Here is a 17,293-nt window from a genome sequence, read left to right as displayed (position 1 = left end):
AAAGTAGGTCTGTTCATCGCTGCTGCCTTGGGAACCTTCACCCTGATGGCTGCGGTGTACTGCATCTACAACAGGTTCTACAGCAAACAGCAGTACCTGCACACCCAGCTCGACGATGACGCGGGTACATGTAGAATGTTTTCATGAAACTATAAGTTTAATATTTGACTGTTAAATGTCAATAAAATATGCACTCGAGCGAAACAAAAGAAGTTCCTGTAAACTACAAATCCACAGAATATCTAATATTAGTTTGTGCTATACCAATTAATCATTGACCTGGTGGCCAGTGAACTTCTAGTCTGTCAGATGGGGGCAGGTCAAGTGAAAAGAGTCCAACAGTTTGGGAAAAATGAACTGTTTAGTAATTTAAGAAATTAAAATGATGTCAGACAGAAATAAAATTAAATCAAAATAATATGTAGAAAATTGTATTTTTACAATTTTAAATTAAAATTTTATTCTTAGCTATTATAGGAGATTATTAGTACCAACAGATCCTGTGCTAAAAATTTGTTTCAGTTCAGATCAGGTCTTTTAAACTGCCTAAAGTGAATCATTTGTTGTATGATAAAGCATCACTGGGGTTTTTTTGTTATTTAAAGACACTAATAAACAATATTGCACAGTGTAGCTTTACTTATAGAGCTGCTCATTTGAATATTTGATATATATGTAAGGGTCTTCTGCTTTAACCCAGCACTGTCAGTCTCACATGAACCAGGAGGCAATGAGCATCTTGTCTGATCAGGAGGAGGCCGGTTATACAGACCACTAATGAATATAGAAGATGAAGATGATTTCCCAGATATTCCACATTTAAATGTGCTAAATTCTGAACTGCTTTTAAGAGTTTTCTCTGTAACAGAAACACTGTATTACTCTTGCAATGTAAGGACTGCTTCATGGTCCCATACAACAGAAGTGTTTATTATAAAACAAGATATAATTAACCTCAATAAAATGAAAATAAATAAAACTACAGAGCCTAAAATGTAAAGAATACTGACATTAAACCATGGAAATTAATTTCAAATATTTCATGCACTAATCATAACCAGCTTTTTGACTAGTGTTAGATTAATATAGCAACCAGCTGACTTCCTGTCTTACCTTCCTCTGTGGGTTTTGAAGTGTCAAAATGAATTTCACATAGTGCTGTTGGTGTGACACCCAATTTTTTTCTTCCGTGTTTCAAAAAACCAAATTGTAACTTCAATATCTGAGAAAATGTAAATATTCCATAAGTCATTTTACTCAAATCTAGAGTCAAGACATAGTCGAGACATAAGTCAAGTCAAATTTGCAACTTAAGTCAGACTCAAGTCACATATTTTCCAAGTAAAATTGTTCATGTTATTAGTGAACGACATATGATTAATAAAAAAAAAACATATTTAAGCTGCACAATAACTATAAATAACAAAAAACAGACAGAAATAACAACCATGACTTGACTCTAAGTGGCAGGCTTTGATGTGACTGTGAGACCTCTGCTCTACAGTGTTTAAATGTGTTGTTTATATGAAGTTTCTCATGTGTTTGTCTGCAGATTTAACCTCAGACCCCATGGACTCTCCCTCTGTGTTTTTCCAAACCTCCGTAAACTCCAGCGCGATAGACGTGCGCAAAGCCGGCTACGGCTCACTCTCGGACACGCCGTCCATCATCTGCGTCCCGCCCAGCCTGTCCCCTCCTCCCTCCGCCATGCCCTTCCCTCCTCGCTTCCTCTCCTCTCAGTCTCTGAGAACTATATCGGCTCAGGATCTGGAGAAGAGCTGCACCTGACGCCAAAGCGCTTAGTTAGCGGGTTTGACACTTTTGAGTGATTTCAAAACACCGACCACACGTCTCACTTTTTCTTTGTTGTTGCATTTTTGATAAATCAACCAAGTCGTCGTCGTTGCTGCTGCAGTTGTATACCGATGCAATAAATTAGATCTTCTCTGCACGTTTTCTAACACCATCCATCCTCTCAGTTGTCTTTCAGCACCAGTACCAGAAAATAAAGTCTCATGATGAATGGAATGCTGATTCTTTTTAAAACATATTTTGGTAACACTTTCTATGGAACCTGTGTCTGTAATGTATTATAACACACCATCCATCCATCCATCCATCCATCTTCTACCGCTTTATCCTCCATATGAGGGTCACTGGGGGGCTGGTGCCAATACCAGCAGACATAGGGTTAAAGATGGGGTTAACAGGACGCCAGTCCATCACAGGGACACATGGAGACAAACATCATCAACTCTCACAACCAAAGTCAATTTAGAGTGTCCAGTTTATTGCCGAATCACCAAATCTGCATGTTTTCAGACTGTGGGAGGAAACCAGAGAAAACCCACGCACACACGAGGAGAACATGCAAAGGCAAGAGACACGATTCTGTCTGTCTGTCTTTTCTTTCTCTCTTTTCTCTCTTATCTCTCTCACTCTGCATTTCATAAAGACTTATTTGTGATCTGCTATAGTTATTGATAATAATGGATTGTGTTGGATACATGGTTTAAGTGTCTTTCTCTTTCCAGTCAGTTCCAGGAAGGAAGTTCCATGAGGAGATGGTGCTGACCAGAGCAACTGTTGTTTTTGAGCTTAAAGGTGTGTGTAAGGCTTCACCTCCCTGGAATGAGAGGGTTTGGATAAATGATGCACTGTCAGTGAGAGTGAGAGGTGTCACTCAGCAGTGACCGCTGAGATAAAAGAAAAAATATCATTTACATTCACCTTCACTGTAGCCCTGAAACAATATGATATGGGCCACCAAATCAGTTTTGAGTTTTTTGTTTTGAATCACTTGAGAGCTGCAATTAATGATTCTTTTCAAAATGGATTATTTTCTCAGTACATCGAGTAATCGTTTGGTCCATAAAATGTCAGAGAACTTAAAAAAATCAGCGTTTTTGTCCTCAAACCAAAATGATTCAGTTTTAATGATTTCTTTGTTCCATGGAGCAAAGAAATGCAGAACATATTCACATGTAAGAAGCTGAAACAATCAGAAATCTTATTTTAATTATGAAAAAAGCTTCAAACTGATTAATCGATTATCAAAATAGTTGACGATCGAGTAATTGTTTCAGCCCTAAATCATTTGTGGTCTGTATCAGATTATGTGTGAGTGTTGCTGTTCACGGTGCCATGAAATACAATTTAAAAATAAAAAATCACACCTCATTTTCATATGAGACAATAAATAAATACAAAGTAGTAATAGAACACTAAAATGGCAGATATTCATACTTTGGCCAGTTTCACATAAAAATAAAGATAATCTGACGATTTATTAGTTTAAGCAAGTGTCAAAAGACACGTGTTATAAAATAATGTGTTTAATAGAGTCAAGTTGTTAGTAATTATAACCTGAATAGTTGGAAATGCAGTCGCCAAATAATGCGTCATGGCACTGTTGGTATGACGCATAGCGCGCGCACGCACCCACACACACACTTTTATGTTATTTTATCATACATGAATTATCTTTAAGGCTGCAAATATATAATGTTGATTCACAAAACGTTAATTTAATTTAATTATTACTGAGCACGAGAGAGCAAATACTATGTGTCCAACCCAGAGACAGCAGCCTTGTCCCGGGAGAAGCCTGACCCTCCCCTCCCACCCTCTCCTCTCCTCCCCTCCCCCCTTTGTTACAAATCGCCGGGAAATCTTCAATTGGACAGTAACTCCCTCCATTCAAGGCTTGCGTGGTCCAAGAATAGCTTCTGCCTGAATAGTCTCTGCTTATAACGCCGAGCTGCTGCTGCTGCTGCGGGGGAAAGGAAGTGACATCTACTCCTACTACACTCACACCCGGAGAGAGAGAGAGAGAGAGAGGGGGAGAGATTATCGCGCAGGCGGTGGTAATCTGGTTTCAGGACCACGGACAGAGACACCGCACCGGGCCATGAATCCCGGCCCTGAAGTTGCCTCCAGCTCCAAAAAACCTCAACCTCACACCGGACACGAGAGAGAGAGTGTGTGTGCGCGTGTGGAGAGAAGTTTGTGTGAGAGCGCGCTGAAGTCACGCACTGACCATGTTTGTGCTCAGGTGATTTCACAGGGAAATCAGTGAGTGTCGAGGACGACAGAGGAAAGTGCCACTCCTCAAGTCAAAATCAAGTTGTTTTTTTTTAATTAATGTGTGAGTGAGAAACTCGTGCGCTCAAGCGGGAGCGCGCACAGATTTCTTTTCTTTTTTTTGCTCACATTGGTCCATTGGATCGTGGAGTCGTGAAGATGGAAATCCGGCCGGACAGGTTTAAGGCCGTGGCAGCCAAGACTCTGGGCAAGATATACGGGTATGTAACATCTCATTATTTAAGACAAATGACAACCAGCAAAAAAAAAACCCTTACATTAGTGTTGAAAAAAGTTAGACAGAGACTTAAAAGCTGTAGCAAACTGCTCCTTTAAAGCTCCAGGACCTGCATGAGTATGACCTTGCACTACATGTGCTCCTCACAGAGGCTGCTGACTCCATCACAGGAGGAAGTGGAATACACATATATATAATTTATGGTTTTTATGCAACCGCTGTGCAGCCGTCAAATGATTCCACATCAAACTGCAGTGTGGAATTAAAAAATGTCTTTCATTCTTCACAAACAAAGAGAATTAGGTTTCATTTCACATCCAAACTGCTTTATCAGTGTAAGATGAAGCCGGGGAATCAATAATTACATTCAGCTCCTGCATGCAGGCTTTGCTTTTTCTTTTTTTTTCATTTTGTTGTTGTTGCACTGCTGCTGTGCCATTGTCATATTACAGAAGCCTCGTCTTACTTTAATGTTAAGGTGTTTTTTTGTGGGTGCTTCACTTCCCTTCACTTCCTGTTGTGCACTAAGTGTGTTTGATAAGATGCTGAGTGAGGTTTGACACTGTCACACCCGCCACTGGAGGACGGTAGAGTTTTTATTAATCCTGGAGGAAATTATGTGCTGTTGCTCCATTGCCAGATTAAGAGATATACAGTTAGAGGAAAGAAAGAACCAGATATTACAAAAAATTTAACAAATTTTATATATGTACTGTATATATATATACATGTATAAGAAAAGAAAAGTAAGTAAAATCAAATAAAAATACCCCTTATAATGAAAGTGACAAATTAAGAACAGTTAAACTCTGTACTGAGTGTTATTTAACTCTTTATGTCTTTACGTGAATAAAGAAAACAGTTGATAAACTTACTATGATTGAGAATCTAATTATAGCAGCTGTTAATACCCAAAGGAATCAATTTAATTCAAACTAAAGTAAGAAAAGTAAACATATAACTGGCTGATTTGAGTTTTTTTTCCACACAAACATGGTTGACACACTTCAGTTGTAACACCACTTTTAAAGTTTATTAACCACTGACCACTGCTGCCACATGTGCCCGGACAAAAAAGTCCTCGACAGCGACAGATCTGCTCCTGTTGTGTGTGTGTGTGTGTGTGTGTGTGTGGCAGGCACACCCTCCTCTCTTCCTTCCTCCCCCCCTCTCACCGGTCAGTCACTGATGGGTGTCTGAAAGCAGGAGAGGTATTGATGGACTCCTCTTCCTCTCTCTCAGGATTTGATGTAGCGTCTAAACACTTAAATCCTCTCCACAAATAGCCTCTGCTCGTCCAAGCTGTCGGCCCCCACGTAAATCCCTGCAGACCGCACACCTAGGACAGTGCTCTCTCTCTCTCTCCTTCTCTGTCCCTCTAAGTAGCCCCGTCATTGTGCCACCCCTCCTTTCTTTGCCTCTCTGTGCATCTCACAGCCAGGATTAGGCCGTGGCAGAGAGCCAGGAGGAGCCGTCCTCTACAGGCCTTTCATTCCATTTCAGTGGAGTGCACCTGTGCTCAGGTGTTCCCTGGACACCCGGATGCCTGGATACACGGCTGACGTGTGTGAAATCCCTGGTGCTGCACGACACGCACACAGACAGACCATTCACTGATGACATGGAGTAGTCTCTATATTTTATTCTATTCCCTTAAAGTGAACACTTTATACTATATTACACGTCCAGAAAATATGGGAAAAATGGAATAAAACGGACTTTATTGTCATTGGACATTAGGTTACAGTGAAAGTGTGGTTGCTCCACACAGCAGCAGCGCACTAAACAGTCAAATATAAATGAAAAATGCAACATTTACCTCATAATTTACTGATCATTTGCAGTCTTTATGGTGAGTCTGGTGGCCATGAGGGGATTTGATTGACCTGAGGGCAACAGGTCAAACACAGAGGAGATGTGAGGGGTTTTTCTGAGGGAAATATGGGAAACGTGTTTTGAAATAGTACATTTTTCAGAAAAAAACAGGGTAAAGTTGTAGGTATGTGGTGTGACCTCTCCTTACATTTGAACCAAAGCATAGCCCTGATTTAAGTTAGTGGTGAAGCCTGAGTTTGTCCTACTATTTCATGATATATATAAAGATATACGCCAATATATGACCCACTTTTAGTCGCCTCCTTCTAATCAAAACGCCAAATAAGACAGTTCTGTACATCACATATACAATGTTACTCGTAAGCAATAGAAATCAGATGTAAACTGAAGTAGAGCATTAATCTAAATTATTTTAAAGATGCTTTTATTTTGCCAGGAAGTCATATTGAGTTGGTGGCATCATGTGATTTTATTGGATCAGTGTTACAAAGTAAATCTACTTATTAACCCTCTGTTCAATGTGGACTGAATTTACTTGGTTTTTTATCGAGTGCATGCTGTGAAAGCATGAAAGTGTCATCAGAAATCCAGTTAATGTGGTTGATTTCTTTTCATTTTAGTCTTTTAATAACCTACTTGACCCTCTCTCTCTCACCCAAACCTGAATAAAGCTGCCAAACTGTCGTGATTGAGTGAATCGGGCTTATTTAGGTGTAAATGAACAGAAAATAGACATTTTTTTAGTTGAACAGGTTCAAGGAGCAATGACCTTTCCTCAAAGTGTGACAAGAGCCATGAGGGAGGAGGTCAGGTATAGCGTGTGTGGGGGATTACGACGGATTTTCCTCAACTTTGAGTCAGTCGTGAAACGTCAAAGCAGGACACGCGGTACAAAGGATAAAGTTAATGGAGAGAATGGAAAAACAAACGTGGAGAATTAAGTCGGTGTTGTCGAAGGACAGAGAGGCAAGTGTGAATCCAGGGGAGATGACGACGAGGAGGAATGAAAAGAGGAAGAGAGGGAGAGAGAGAGAGCCAGTCCCACCCAGATAAAAATAGTCAGAGAGAGAGCCAGAGATATTAATAATTCAGCAGTCAGCATTAATACTTGATCACTGTTGAAGATTGTTTCATCCACTGCTTACTGTAACTAATAGAGCACGTGCTCTATATGTTTTATTATCTGAGTCGCTGCTGTTTCTCCATCTGCTGCTCATCCTCATCCTCATCATCATCAACAGATTCACAGCCTTTCGTCTCATGTTTTTTGTCACCCGATACGTTCCTCTCCGCGTCATCCGTGGGGAAGAGCGCTTTATAGGAGCTTTCACTGAGTGTTTTTTTGGTGATTCGTGGGCGAACGGCTGAGGCCGCAGAGCTGTGAGATTCAAGTGTAACGACAGGAAAAAGAGTGGAAGTTAACGCTGAAGTTGAGGCTTATTAATATGTATTAATAATGTTTTATGTTGCCGGTGGTTTACTCCATGGTAATGCCGTTCACATGTGTATGCAGAATGTATAAACACTCTCTCTATAGCCATTTAAGGAACAAAGATTTGAGTCCTTGCTATATGATATCATGTATCTTCTGTTGTAGTGTGGATAAAATGTCACTTTTCAAAGGCCATTATAGATTGTATTCATCAACAGGAAGGGGTAGCAGTAGAGAGACAGACTTTGTGCTTTTATCATCCGGACCTGCAGTCTGATGCTGAGACCTCAGCGCATCGCAAACGTCATGTTTAATAGATCATCTGCTTGCATTCTGATGCATATTTGATGCCTGTGTTAGACTGAAGGCTCGAAGGGGTCAGAGCTTCTGAGCGGAGGAGCCACATGAGGAGGGAGGAGACGAGGGAGCCTCGTTTGAAGGGTAAAGGAGATGATGGATGCACCGGGTTGTTTTTGGGCCTAGAATCTAAAATATTGAACCAGTATTTGAAAAAACAACAACAATGCAGCAACACCTTGAGAAGAAAGGATGAGTCAAAGTTCTGTCAGGAAGATCCACAGCAGTGGGCTGACACTCTCTCTCACATCCAGAACTATTGGCAACCCATGTTTGGAAAATCACACACTGCTCTTAAAGAAATACTATAAAAAGGAGTAATAATTAAGAGAGAACGACCACGTCTTATGTCTGCATTTCCTTGTTCTCCGCAGAGTTCTTGAGAAGAAGCAAGAGAATGGCGAGACCATCGAGCTGTCGGCAGAGGGCCGTCCAGAGCTGGTGGAGGAGAAAGAGATGCCCGTGGTGGACTGCACGTGCTTCGGGCTGCCGAGGCGCTACATCATCGCCATCCTCTCCGGCATCGGCTTCTGCATCTCCTTTGGAATCCGGTGTAACCTGGGCGTGGCCATCGTCAGCATGGTCAACAGCCACAAGGTCTACAAAGACAACAAGGAGGTCATAGTGGTGAGTTGTGGTGGTGGTGATGACGATCTGGAGCTGATATTTTAGCCAGGTTTGGGGTAAACTGTCCACTGTATTTGCATACATTGAATTACTTTACACGTATGAAAACATACTTATAGGCAAACTGTTTAAAAAAAAGTTGTGATGCCTTAGGAAAAAGTCTTGCTTATTATTGAATCAAAATGAAGGGGTGAGTGGGCGTGGTCCTTGGTTTGTTGCAATCTGCAGTTTCGCCACTGGATGTCACTAATTCTTACATATGGGATCATAAAATGCAATTTTTAAATGTATTTAACCAGGAAAAAAAACCTACATTGAAATTAAAAATCTCTTTTTCAAAGGTAACAGACAAACAGTCAGTCATGACTTCATGATATGAAATGTACTAGAAGTAAAAAGTAGTGAAACGTTGTTGGACGAGTTGTCTTTCAACTGGAAGGTTGTGGGTTCAATTCCCGGCTCTGCTAGTCTATATGTGTTCTTGCCAAGACACTTAACCCCATGTTGCAGTTGTACAGATAAGTGAATGTTAAATCTTGTGAAATCACCTTCATGTACACGTTCCTCCTTTTGTCCCTTAACAGAAAGCTCAGTTTGACTGGGATCCAGAGACGGTGGGAATGATCCACGGCTCGTTCTTCTGGGGATACATCGTCACTCAAATCCCAGGAGGCTTCATTTGTCAAAGGTTTGCAGCAAACAGGTGCGTTATTTCACTTCTCATGTGCGGTAGATAGACTGTTGCTAAAAAAGTGGAAACCAAGAGATTGAGACTGTTCACTTAATTTACTCCACATTGTTTGCAAGGCATGAATGCACCTTCATGATATCCATGCACTGACCTCCCTGCATGTCTGCGCTCCTCTCTGCTCCAGAGTGTTTGGCTTTGCCATCGTGGCCACGTCTTTCCTGAACATGCTCATCCCCACGGCAGCGCGGATGCACTTTGGCTGCGTCATCATCGTCAGGGTGTTCCAAGGACTTGTGGAGGTGCTTCGGTCTTTTTCTATGTCTGTCCTCTCAAACGCTACCACGTGGACATGACAAAGACATGACATGTGTGTGATTTCTTCCCTCGTTCCACAGGGTGTGTCATATCCTGCCTGTCATGGCATTTGGGCGAAATGGGCACCGCCTCTTGAAAGAAGTCGTCTGGCCACGACAGCCTTCTGTGGTGAGCCTCTTACCGTATAACTGTATGTGTGACACTGTTCCTCGCTGCAGGTGAACAACACACCACCACATCTCTGTGTTTCTTCTAGGTTCTTATGCTGGTGCTGTGATCGCTATGCCTTTAGCTGGAATCCTTGTCCAGTACTCTGGATGGTCATCAGTCTTCTACGTCTACGGTGAGTTTACCTATGGGCTGACACATCACACACAACTCACTCACTTATCTTCTACCACTTTATCCTCCACATGAGGGTCGTGACATAAGGCGGGGTCACACCCTGGACACGACACCAGTCCATGCCACCATGTGGCCCTCACACGCAACACACAAATTATTAAAAGTGTTTAACTATTAAAACAAGCATGAGATGAGGTGCTTGCAGTCTGGCTGTGAGAGGTTGTAAGAAAGAAAGTCGACTGCAGCTGAGATGAAGCTGCTTATAATGAACCATTGAGCTCCCAGGATTCACCACACGGCTGGTGCTGTGGTTAGCACTCTTACCTTTGCAGCGAGAAGACCTGACCCAGTCAGAACAAAAGCCATTCTGTGTGTTCTTCTCCAGTTTCCTTCCAACAGTCCAAAAAACATGCAGATTTGGGGATAAAGGACACTGTAAATTGACAGTGAGTGTGAGAGTAGATGGTTGTTTGTCTCCATGTGGGCCTGTGATGGACTGGCGACCTGTCCAGGTTTTACCCCGCCTTTCGCCCTATGTCATGTTAAGGATAAAGTGGTAGAAGATGGATGGACAGACACTTGTTATTCAATTAAGCTTGCACACCTGCAACCCATCACGCACTCAACACACATGCAGATACACACCCTGGGGTCCTAACTTTAAGCAATCGTTCTTTTCAGACCCTTCAAACTAAGATTAGATTTATTTTAAGGTGTTACTGTGATGTGTAGAAAGGCACTGGGTCTTTTAACATGGTGGCTTGGTACAGATACATGGATGTCAAGTGTTAGTTCATCAAGCGAAATCATAGGAAAACCACATGGTTCAAGTTCAGTGACAGGTTCAGGTTTAGTATCAAAATAAAAGCTCTTAACGTAACGAGCGATTTGCCTCATCCACTGCATTCCAATCCAATACCTTTAATAATTAATGTACGATTGTTGTTATATGTCCTCCTCCCATCTTTCTTTCCTCTGCTCCAGGAACTTTTGGGATCATGTGGTACTGCTTCTGGACCCTGGTGTCTTATGAGAGTCCGGCAGCACATCCCACCATCACTGAGGAGGAGAGGAACTATATCGAGGAAAGCATCGGCGAGTCAGCCCAAAATTCCATACTGGTTCGTCGAACACCTCTGTACACACTGTATCAGCACTTCACTCTAAATGGAGTTAATGAGAGGGATTTGCAGCGTCATGCTGCTGCTTTTCTTAAACGTAGAAACAAGCTTAGTATGGACTAAGCTTGTTCTTAGTTCTTTGTATGGACTTCAAGATTCTGAAAGACCAACGACACACAGGGACATTTTGTCTATTTTATTTATACAACTAATCATTTATTGGTTTATCATGCATGTTCATATCAAAAAATGTCATTAAATCCGTTAAATATTTACATAGTTTGTGATATAATGATGATTTCTTTCATGTGTGACAGAAATTTAACACACCATGGAGGGCGTTCTTCACTTCCATGCCTGTGTACGCCATCATTGTGGCAAATTTCTGCAGGAGCTGGACTTTCTACTTGCTTCTCATCAGCCAGCCGGCTTACTTTGAAGAGGTGTTTGGGTTTGAGATCAGCAAGGTAACAAAAAAACATGTGGTGAAATGTGACCATGAACAAAATGGAGAGTGCAGAGTCACAGCTTTCAGTGTTGGGAAACAGCTTGTTTTTTCTTTTATCTAGGTGGGCATAGTTTCTGCACTTCCCCATCTGGTTATGACCATCATCGTGCCCATTGGTGGTCAGCTTGCCGACTATCTTCGCTCCAACCAAATCATGACCACCACTAATGTCAGGAAACTCATGAATTGTGGAGGTAAGAACGGGCGAATATTAGAAGTGGGAGGACTCGAGTCACGTGACTTCACTCCAGTCTGACTTAAGTCGCAAATTTGAGTACTTGAACCTTACTTGACTAACGTCGGTAAAAGACTCGACTTGAGTCTTGAGTAAAATGACTCGAAATGACGCAACTTTTCTCAATATCGAGGGATTAACGTTACAAACGCAGGAATAAAATTAGGTGTCTGCTTTTGTGGCTTGCATACAAATGAGGCAAACGAGCAAGAATGACTTCAGACTCGCTTGAGACTTGAAGGTTAAGACTTGTGACTTGAAGGTTAAGACTTGAGACTTTAAGACTTGAGACTTTAAAGGTTAAGACTTGAGACTTGAAGGTTAAGGCCTGTGACTTGAGACTTGTGACTTGAAGGTTAAGACTTGAGACTTGAATGTTAAGACTTGAGACTTGAATGTTAAGACTTGTGACTTGAAGGTTAAGACTTGAGACTTGAAGGTTAAGACTTGAGACTTGAAAGTTAAGACTTGTGACTTGAAGGTTAAGACTTGAGACTTGAAGGTTAAGACTTGAGACTTGTGACTTGAAGGTTAAGACTCAAGACTTGAAGGTTAAGACTTGAGACTTGAAAGTTAAGACTTGTGACTTGAAGGTTAAGACTTGAGACTTGAAGGTTAAGACTTGAGACTTGTGACTTGAAGGTTAAGACTCAAGACTTGAAGGTTAAGACTTGAGACTTGAAAGTTAAGACTTGTGACTTGAAGGTTAAGACTTGAGACTTGAAGGTTAAGACTCAAGACTTGAAGGTTAAGACTTGAGACTTGAAAGTTAAGACTTGTGACTTGAAGGTTAAGACTTGAGACTTGAAGGTTAAGACTTGAGACTTGAAGGTTAAGACTTGTGACTTGAAGGTTAAGACTTGTGACTGGAAGGTTAAGACTTGTGACTTAAGGTTAAAGGTTAAAATGTTTGCCTCAGACATACAAAACCATGGGAAGTTGAGTCGGCGCATTTCCAGGGAAAATAAAAGTAATTTGCGCGTTCTTCAGAGGCTCAGATGAAGGAACTAAAAAAATACTTTTATGTTCATCTGTACATCCAAACACTGAGCAACAGCCATGCTTCGTTCGTTGGCTAGTCATGATGTCTCTCGAGGACAAACAAATGTGCGCTCTCACACATCTCACACGCAATATAGAGACTTGCGGTAAGGACACAGACATATACATCACAACATTGATCTCATCTCACTCTACAGGACGTCCTTCCTTTCTATCGCCTTAAGATTGTGTCACCTCTAACACCTCTACCCAAATGTGAAGCATTTACTATTTTTGATCTCCAACCCCTACTTGTTTCATTGTGTTGTGTTGTTTTAGCCGAGTGTTCTAACGGTGCCACAACACACAAATACCCCCCAGTGATTAATAATAATGGGTACAATACAGTATACTGCACAGCTGATACTCGCAAAGGTCAAACCTATGTTCTCAAGATAGTATCTGACATAAATTTGCACTTTACTGCCATTCGACTGTTGAGATTTTATGGTTTTAACCTGGAAAAATAGTTTCGATTTAAAGTTGAGTCAATTCAGCTGTGGTGAGAAGACATTTCTTGCCTAAGACAAAACGACGACTCACAAAGCTGAAGCGCTTGTCAGCTATTTTAGAACTCATAGCGAAGTGAAACTTTCAAGTGTACGGAGAACTGTCAGTGCCGAGGCTATTTTAGGACGCCGCTCTGTGATCGGCAGTTTTGTGAGTGTGACTTGAAAAACACCCACACACGTCTTGCTTTGACACTTCTGTCTTTTGTCTCTGTGGTTTCTTCTTCACTCGACTCTGTCAGGTTTTGGGATGGAGGCGACTCTGCTGCTGGTGGTGGGCTTCTCTCACACTAAGGGTGTGGCTATTACATTCCTGGTCCTGGCTGTGGGTTTCTCTGGCTTTGCCATTTCAGGTGAAAACCTTAGTGCTCATACAGCACAAATCCATGAGAATAATACACAACTCCTTATTCATTTAATATTCATATAAGGACAGACTTCAACAACATACCCCAAAACAGGCACATGGCATCACACCACGGTGCTCATATAATAAATAAAATATCATATCAATATCATTCAGTTGTTTATTGAGGATTCAATCACAGCCATAGTTTGTGGTGGTCTCATTCTAGGAGATTTACCTTGAAATATATATAATAAAATGTGTTCTTTCCCCCTAAGGTTTCAATGTGAACCACCTGGACATTGCGCCTCGATACGCTAGTATCCTCATGGGCATCTCCAACGGTGTGGGCACTTTGTCTGGCATGGTTTGCCCACTTATAGTCGGCACCATGACAAAGCACAAGGTGGAGTATTATATTGTGTCATGATAACATTTAATTTCCCCCCTTTTTTTTGTCCAAAAAAAAAAAAGTCTTAAAATCGCTTCCTCATTAAGACTTTCTTTCGTTTCTTTTAAATTTGTCACTTAAGTGGAAAAGTTGCTGCACCTGCACTAGGACTATTGCAGAGTAGAGCAAATACTTTGAAAACACAGCCGTGTTTTAACCATTTGTCCCCTTTTTCTTCTTCTTACCTTTCATTAACAGACACGAGAAGAGTGGCAGGGTGTGTTTCTTATTGCCTCAATTGTTCATTATGGAGGTGTCATATTCTATGGTTGGTATATTCTCCCTACCTCATCCTCAAATCATCAGGATGTCGATGTAGAAGTCATAGATTTGGTGAAAAATCTCATATTATTTCTGCAGGACTTTTTGCGTCTGGGGAGAAGCAAGCTTGGGCCGAGCCCGAGCAACTGAGCGATGAGAAATGTGGCATCCTGGACGAGGACGAGCTCGCCAACGAGACGGAGGAGCTCTATCGCACAAGCGGCGGGGCAGGTTACGGCGCCATGAACCAGGGAGTGGATCCCAATGGAGGAGGAGGAGGAGGCTGGGTCTCCGACTGGGACAAAACCGAGGAGTATGTGCAACCAGCAGCCGGAACCAATAACTACCTTTATAGAGGAGAGGGTGACAGAGAGCTGACGTAAGACACGTGGATCCTCTCCACAAACAGCACAATCAACACAGTGACCTGACAATTTTAAAAAAGTGCAGACTTGTACAAGGGACAATTTTCTGCAAGTCTGTAGGCCTACTACTTTATTACATTACAACAGAACTGAATTCAGAGAGACTGCACGTGGCTGCAGGTGAAAACATTAGTAGATATAAAAAATGTGTGTGTTTGCGTGTTTGCAGTTGTGTGACAGACAATCTATGTAAAAAAAAAAAAAAAAAAGTTCTAGGGCCTGTTAGCCTCGGTGTATTAACGATTGGAGACCGTGGGTGGTGTTTTAGGCCCGGTGTGGCGTTTGTTGATGTTTATTCATTGTAGTAATTATAGAAAAGTACTAATCAATTGGCACATGTCAGTAGTATACCTCTCATTTGACACATCTTCAGGCACATAAGCACATTTCTGTTTTTTGTTCCTGTTTTTTGTCTCTGTCCCATTGAAGTTTTATTTTCAATGTGCACACTTTTAGGGGGAAAAAAAAGCATTTTAATTGTGCCAATACAACAAAAAAACATCTAGCGCTCATAGTATTTAGTTTACTTATCCACTGAGAATTTAACACTTGAAACACTTGAATTGAAAGCCTCATATTTGACTGTAAAGAATGGCATTGTCTGGATACAAATTTACATTTTGTATTATACCAGGTCCCCACAAGTCATTTTCTTTTCTTCAAAGCCCAAAATCTGAAGCTTTACATGCAATGTTTTCCTTAACGTCACTGTTGGGTTCAACTAATTTGTGCTCTAATTCTTTCTCAGAAAAAGCACAACAGGAACCCAACACATGACTCATTTATTCTCTGTCTGTTTTGACTGTCGTTTAATAGCATAAACTGTCCAACTGGGTGCTTCACAGGCTTCAACCTTGGCAGGTGACTTACTTGAGTACTTAAGTGTGCAGTGCCGACTTGTATAGAAAGTTCTTTGATAGGAAATGTAAGAGATATTGGTAGGAAATGTCACACACATACACAGAGCTCAGCACCAGTGGATATTCTTTCATTCGCTGACACAATACACTGTCAATAATACACTAAAAACAGGTACATATTGAACGAGTCACGCTCAAGTCTAGTACCTCAAAACTAAAGTGAACCTAAAAAGAAAGTCACTAAATAAAATAAATGTTCTTATATAAAATAAAGGAAGATGGAAATCCCCTTTTGCTTTATTAATGTACATAGTGCACCAAGCTGAAAATGTTAGATTATCAGTAAAAAAAAAACAACCAACAAACTAAGATTAATGAAACATAACAGGGTGATAATGCATGGATATCAAAACAAGTTTTATTTATTATTTGTAGCACATGTAATGTATTGATACTTGCCCTCTTGTGGGATGGTACCAGTGTTTCATTGATTAAATTTCACTCACTAATAAATACACTGTATTTAATATGACATGATAAGGTGTTTTTAACCATTTCTTTTGTCTTTTTTGTTTTGTTTTGTTATGCTATTGTTTAATGTTTTGTTCTCTGTTGTAAACAAACCATAAATGTAAAAAAAGAAAATCATATACATGTGGAACATTGTATAATAAAACCTGGCGGGTTCATATGTATGGTAACTGATCGACAATTTATTCTTAAATCTACTTTTTTTGAATGACAGGAACTGTTTTGTGTTGTTCTGTATCATGACTCAGGCAACCGGGGTCGGGGTTTCATGTTTTCCTCTCCAGACAGTGTGTCGACACCGTGAGGTGAAAGTACAGGAGCATGAAAATGAAGAAGGAAGAATAGATTTTGATAGGACCACGACAACGGGGCTCAACACTTTCCGCAACCCGTAAGGAGCACCGAGGCAAAGAGACTCATCCTCACTGCCCTGCTCAGGTATCTGAAATCAATGGGATTATCCTGTATCCATCTGTCGGTAAGAAAGCAAGTGAGCAAAAGGGAGGGAGGGAGAAAGATATTCATCACTGACATCTAATAATAATACTGCAGTACAAACCTTTCCCTGCTCTGTACCAGCATCATGTTGCACACACAGGGGAAAATAAAGGCACAGAGGAGGAAAGAGGAGCAGCAGTGGGATTAGAGGATATGATCTGATTTAGGGGCCAAGGTAACAAATAAAAAAATGTAACCGTCACATTCAGCTATTGTTGGAAATGGGCTTTTTTGTTGTAGAGGTGTATTTAAACACACTGTGAATTACATTACATGTCATTTAGCAGACGCTTTTATCCAAAGCGACTTACAATAAGTGCATTTAAACATTTGGGTACAAATAAGAGCTAGAAGTAAGTAAGAGCTTCAAGTAAGCTTGCTGCATGCCGCATTTTTTTTGTCATTACCTAAATATTTAGGGTGCGTGTATTGAAAATACCACAATAAACCTAAAAGATTTCATTGATTGAATATCAACAGCAAAGTAATATTGGCCCGTATATTATAAAAGAATATCTGTAATTAAATGGTTTATATTGTATTGTCAGTACACATATGAGTATTAGAGTTTATTTATAGAATT

At 40.9% G+C, this 17,293-nt stretch overlaps 1 protein-coding gene across 1 annotated transcript; it reads left to right on the top strand.

Annotated features, from left to right (window-relative positions):
• The first annotated feature begins 3,680 nt into the window (after positions 1-3,680).
• Positions 3,681-16,374, top strand: LOC131448179 (vesicular glutamate transporter 1-like). Its single transcript, XM_058620346.1, has 13 exons — positions 3,681-4,304; positions 8,321-8,573; positions 9,158-9,276; positions 9,449-9,563; positions 9,660-9,747; positions 9,836-9,922; positions 10,909-11,045; positions 11,363-11,512; positions 11,615-11,747; positions 13,581-13,691; positions 13,963-14,090; positions 14,334-14,403; positions 14,496-16,374. The coding sequence occupies exons 1-13, from the start codon at positions 4,243-4,245 to the stop codon at positions 14,777-14,779; spliced, it is 1,737 nt and encodes a 578-aa protein (XP_058476329.1). The 5' UTR covers positions 3,681-4,242; the 3' UTR covers positions 14,780-16,374.
• Positions 16,375-17,293: the final 919 nt, after the last annotated feature.

The sequence above is a fragment of the Solea solea genome, chromosome 21, assembly GCF_958295425.1.
Source record: "Solea solea chromosome 21, fSolSol10.1, whole genome shotgun sequence".
Lineage (NCBI taxonomy): Eukaryota > Metazoa > Chordata > Actinopteri > Pleuronectiformes > Soleidae > Solea > Solea solea.
This window is presented reverse-complemented; position numbering and strand designations above follow the sequence as displayed.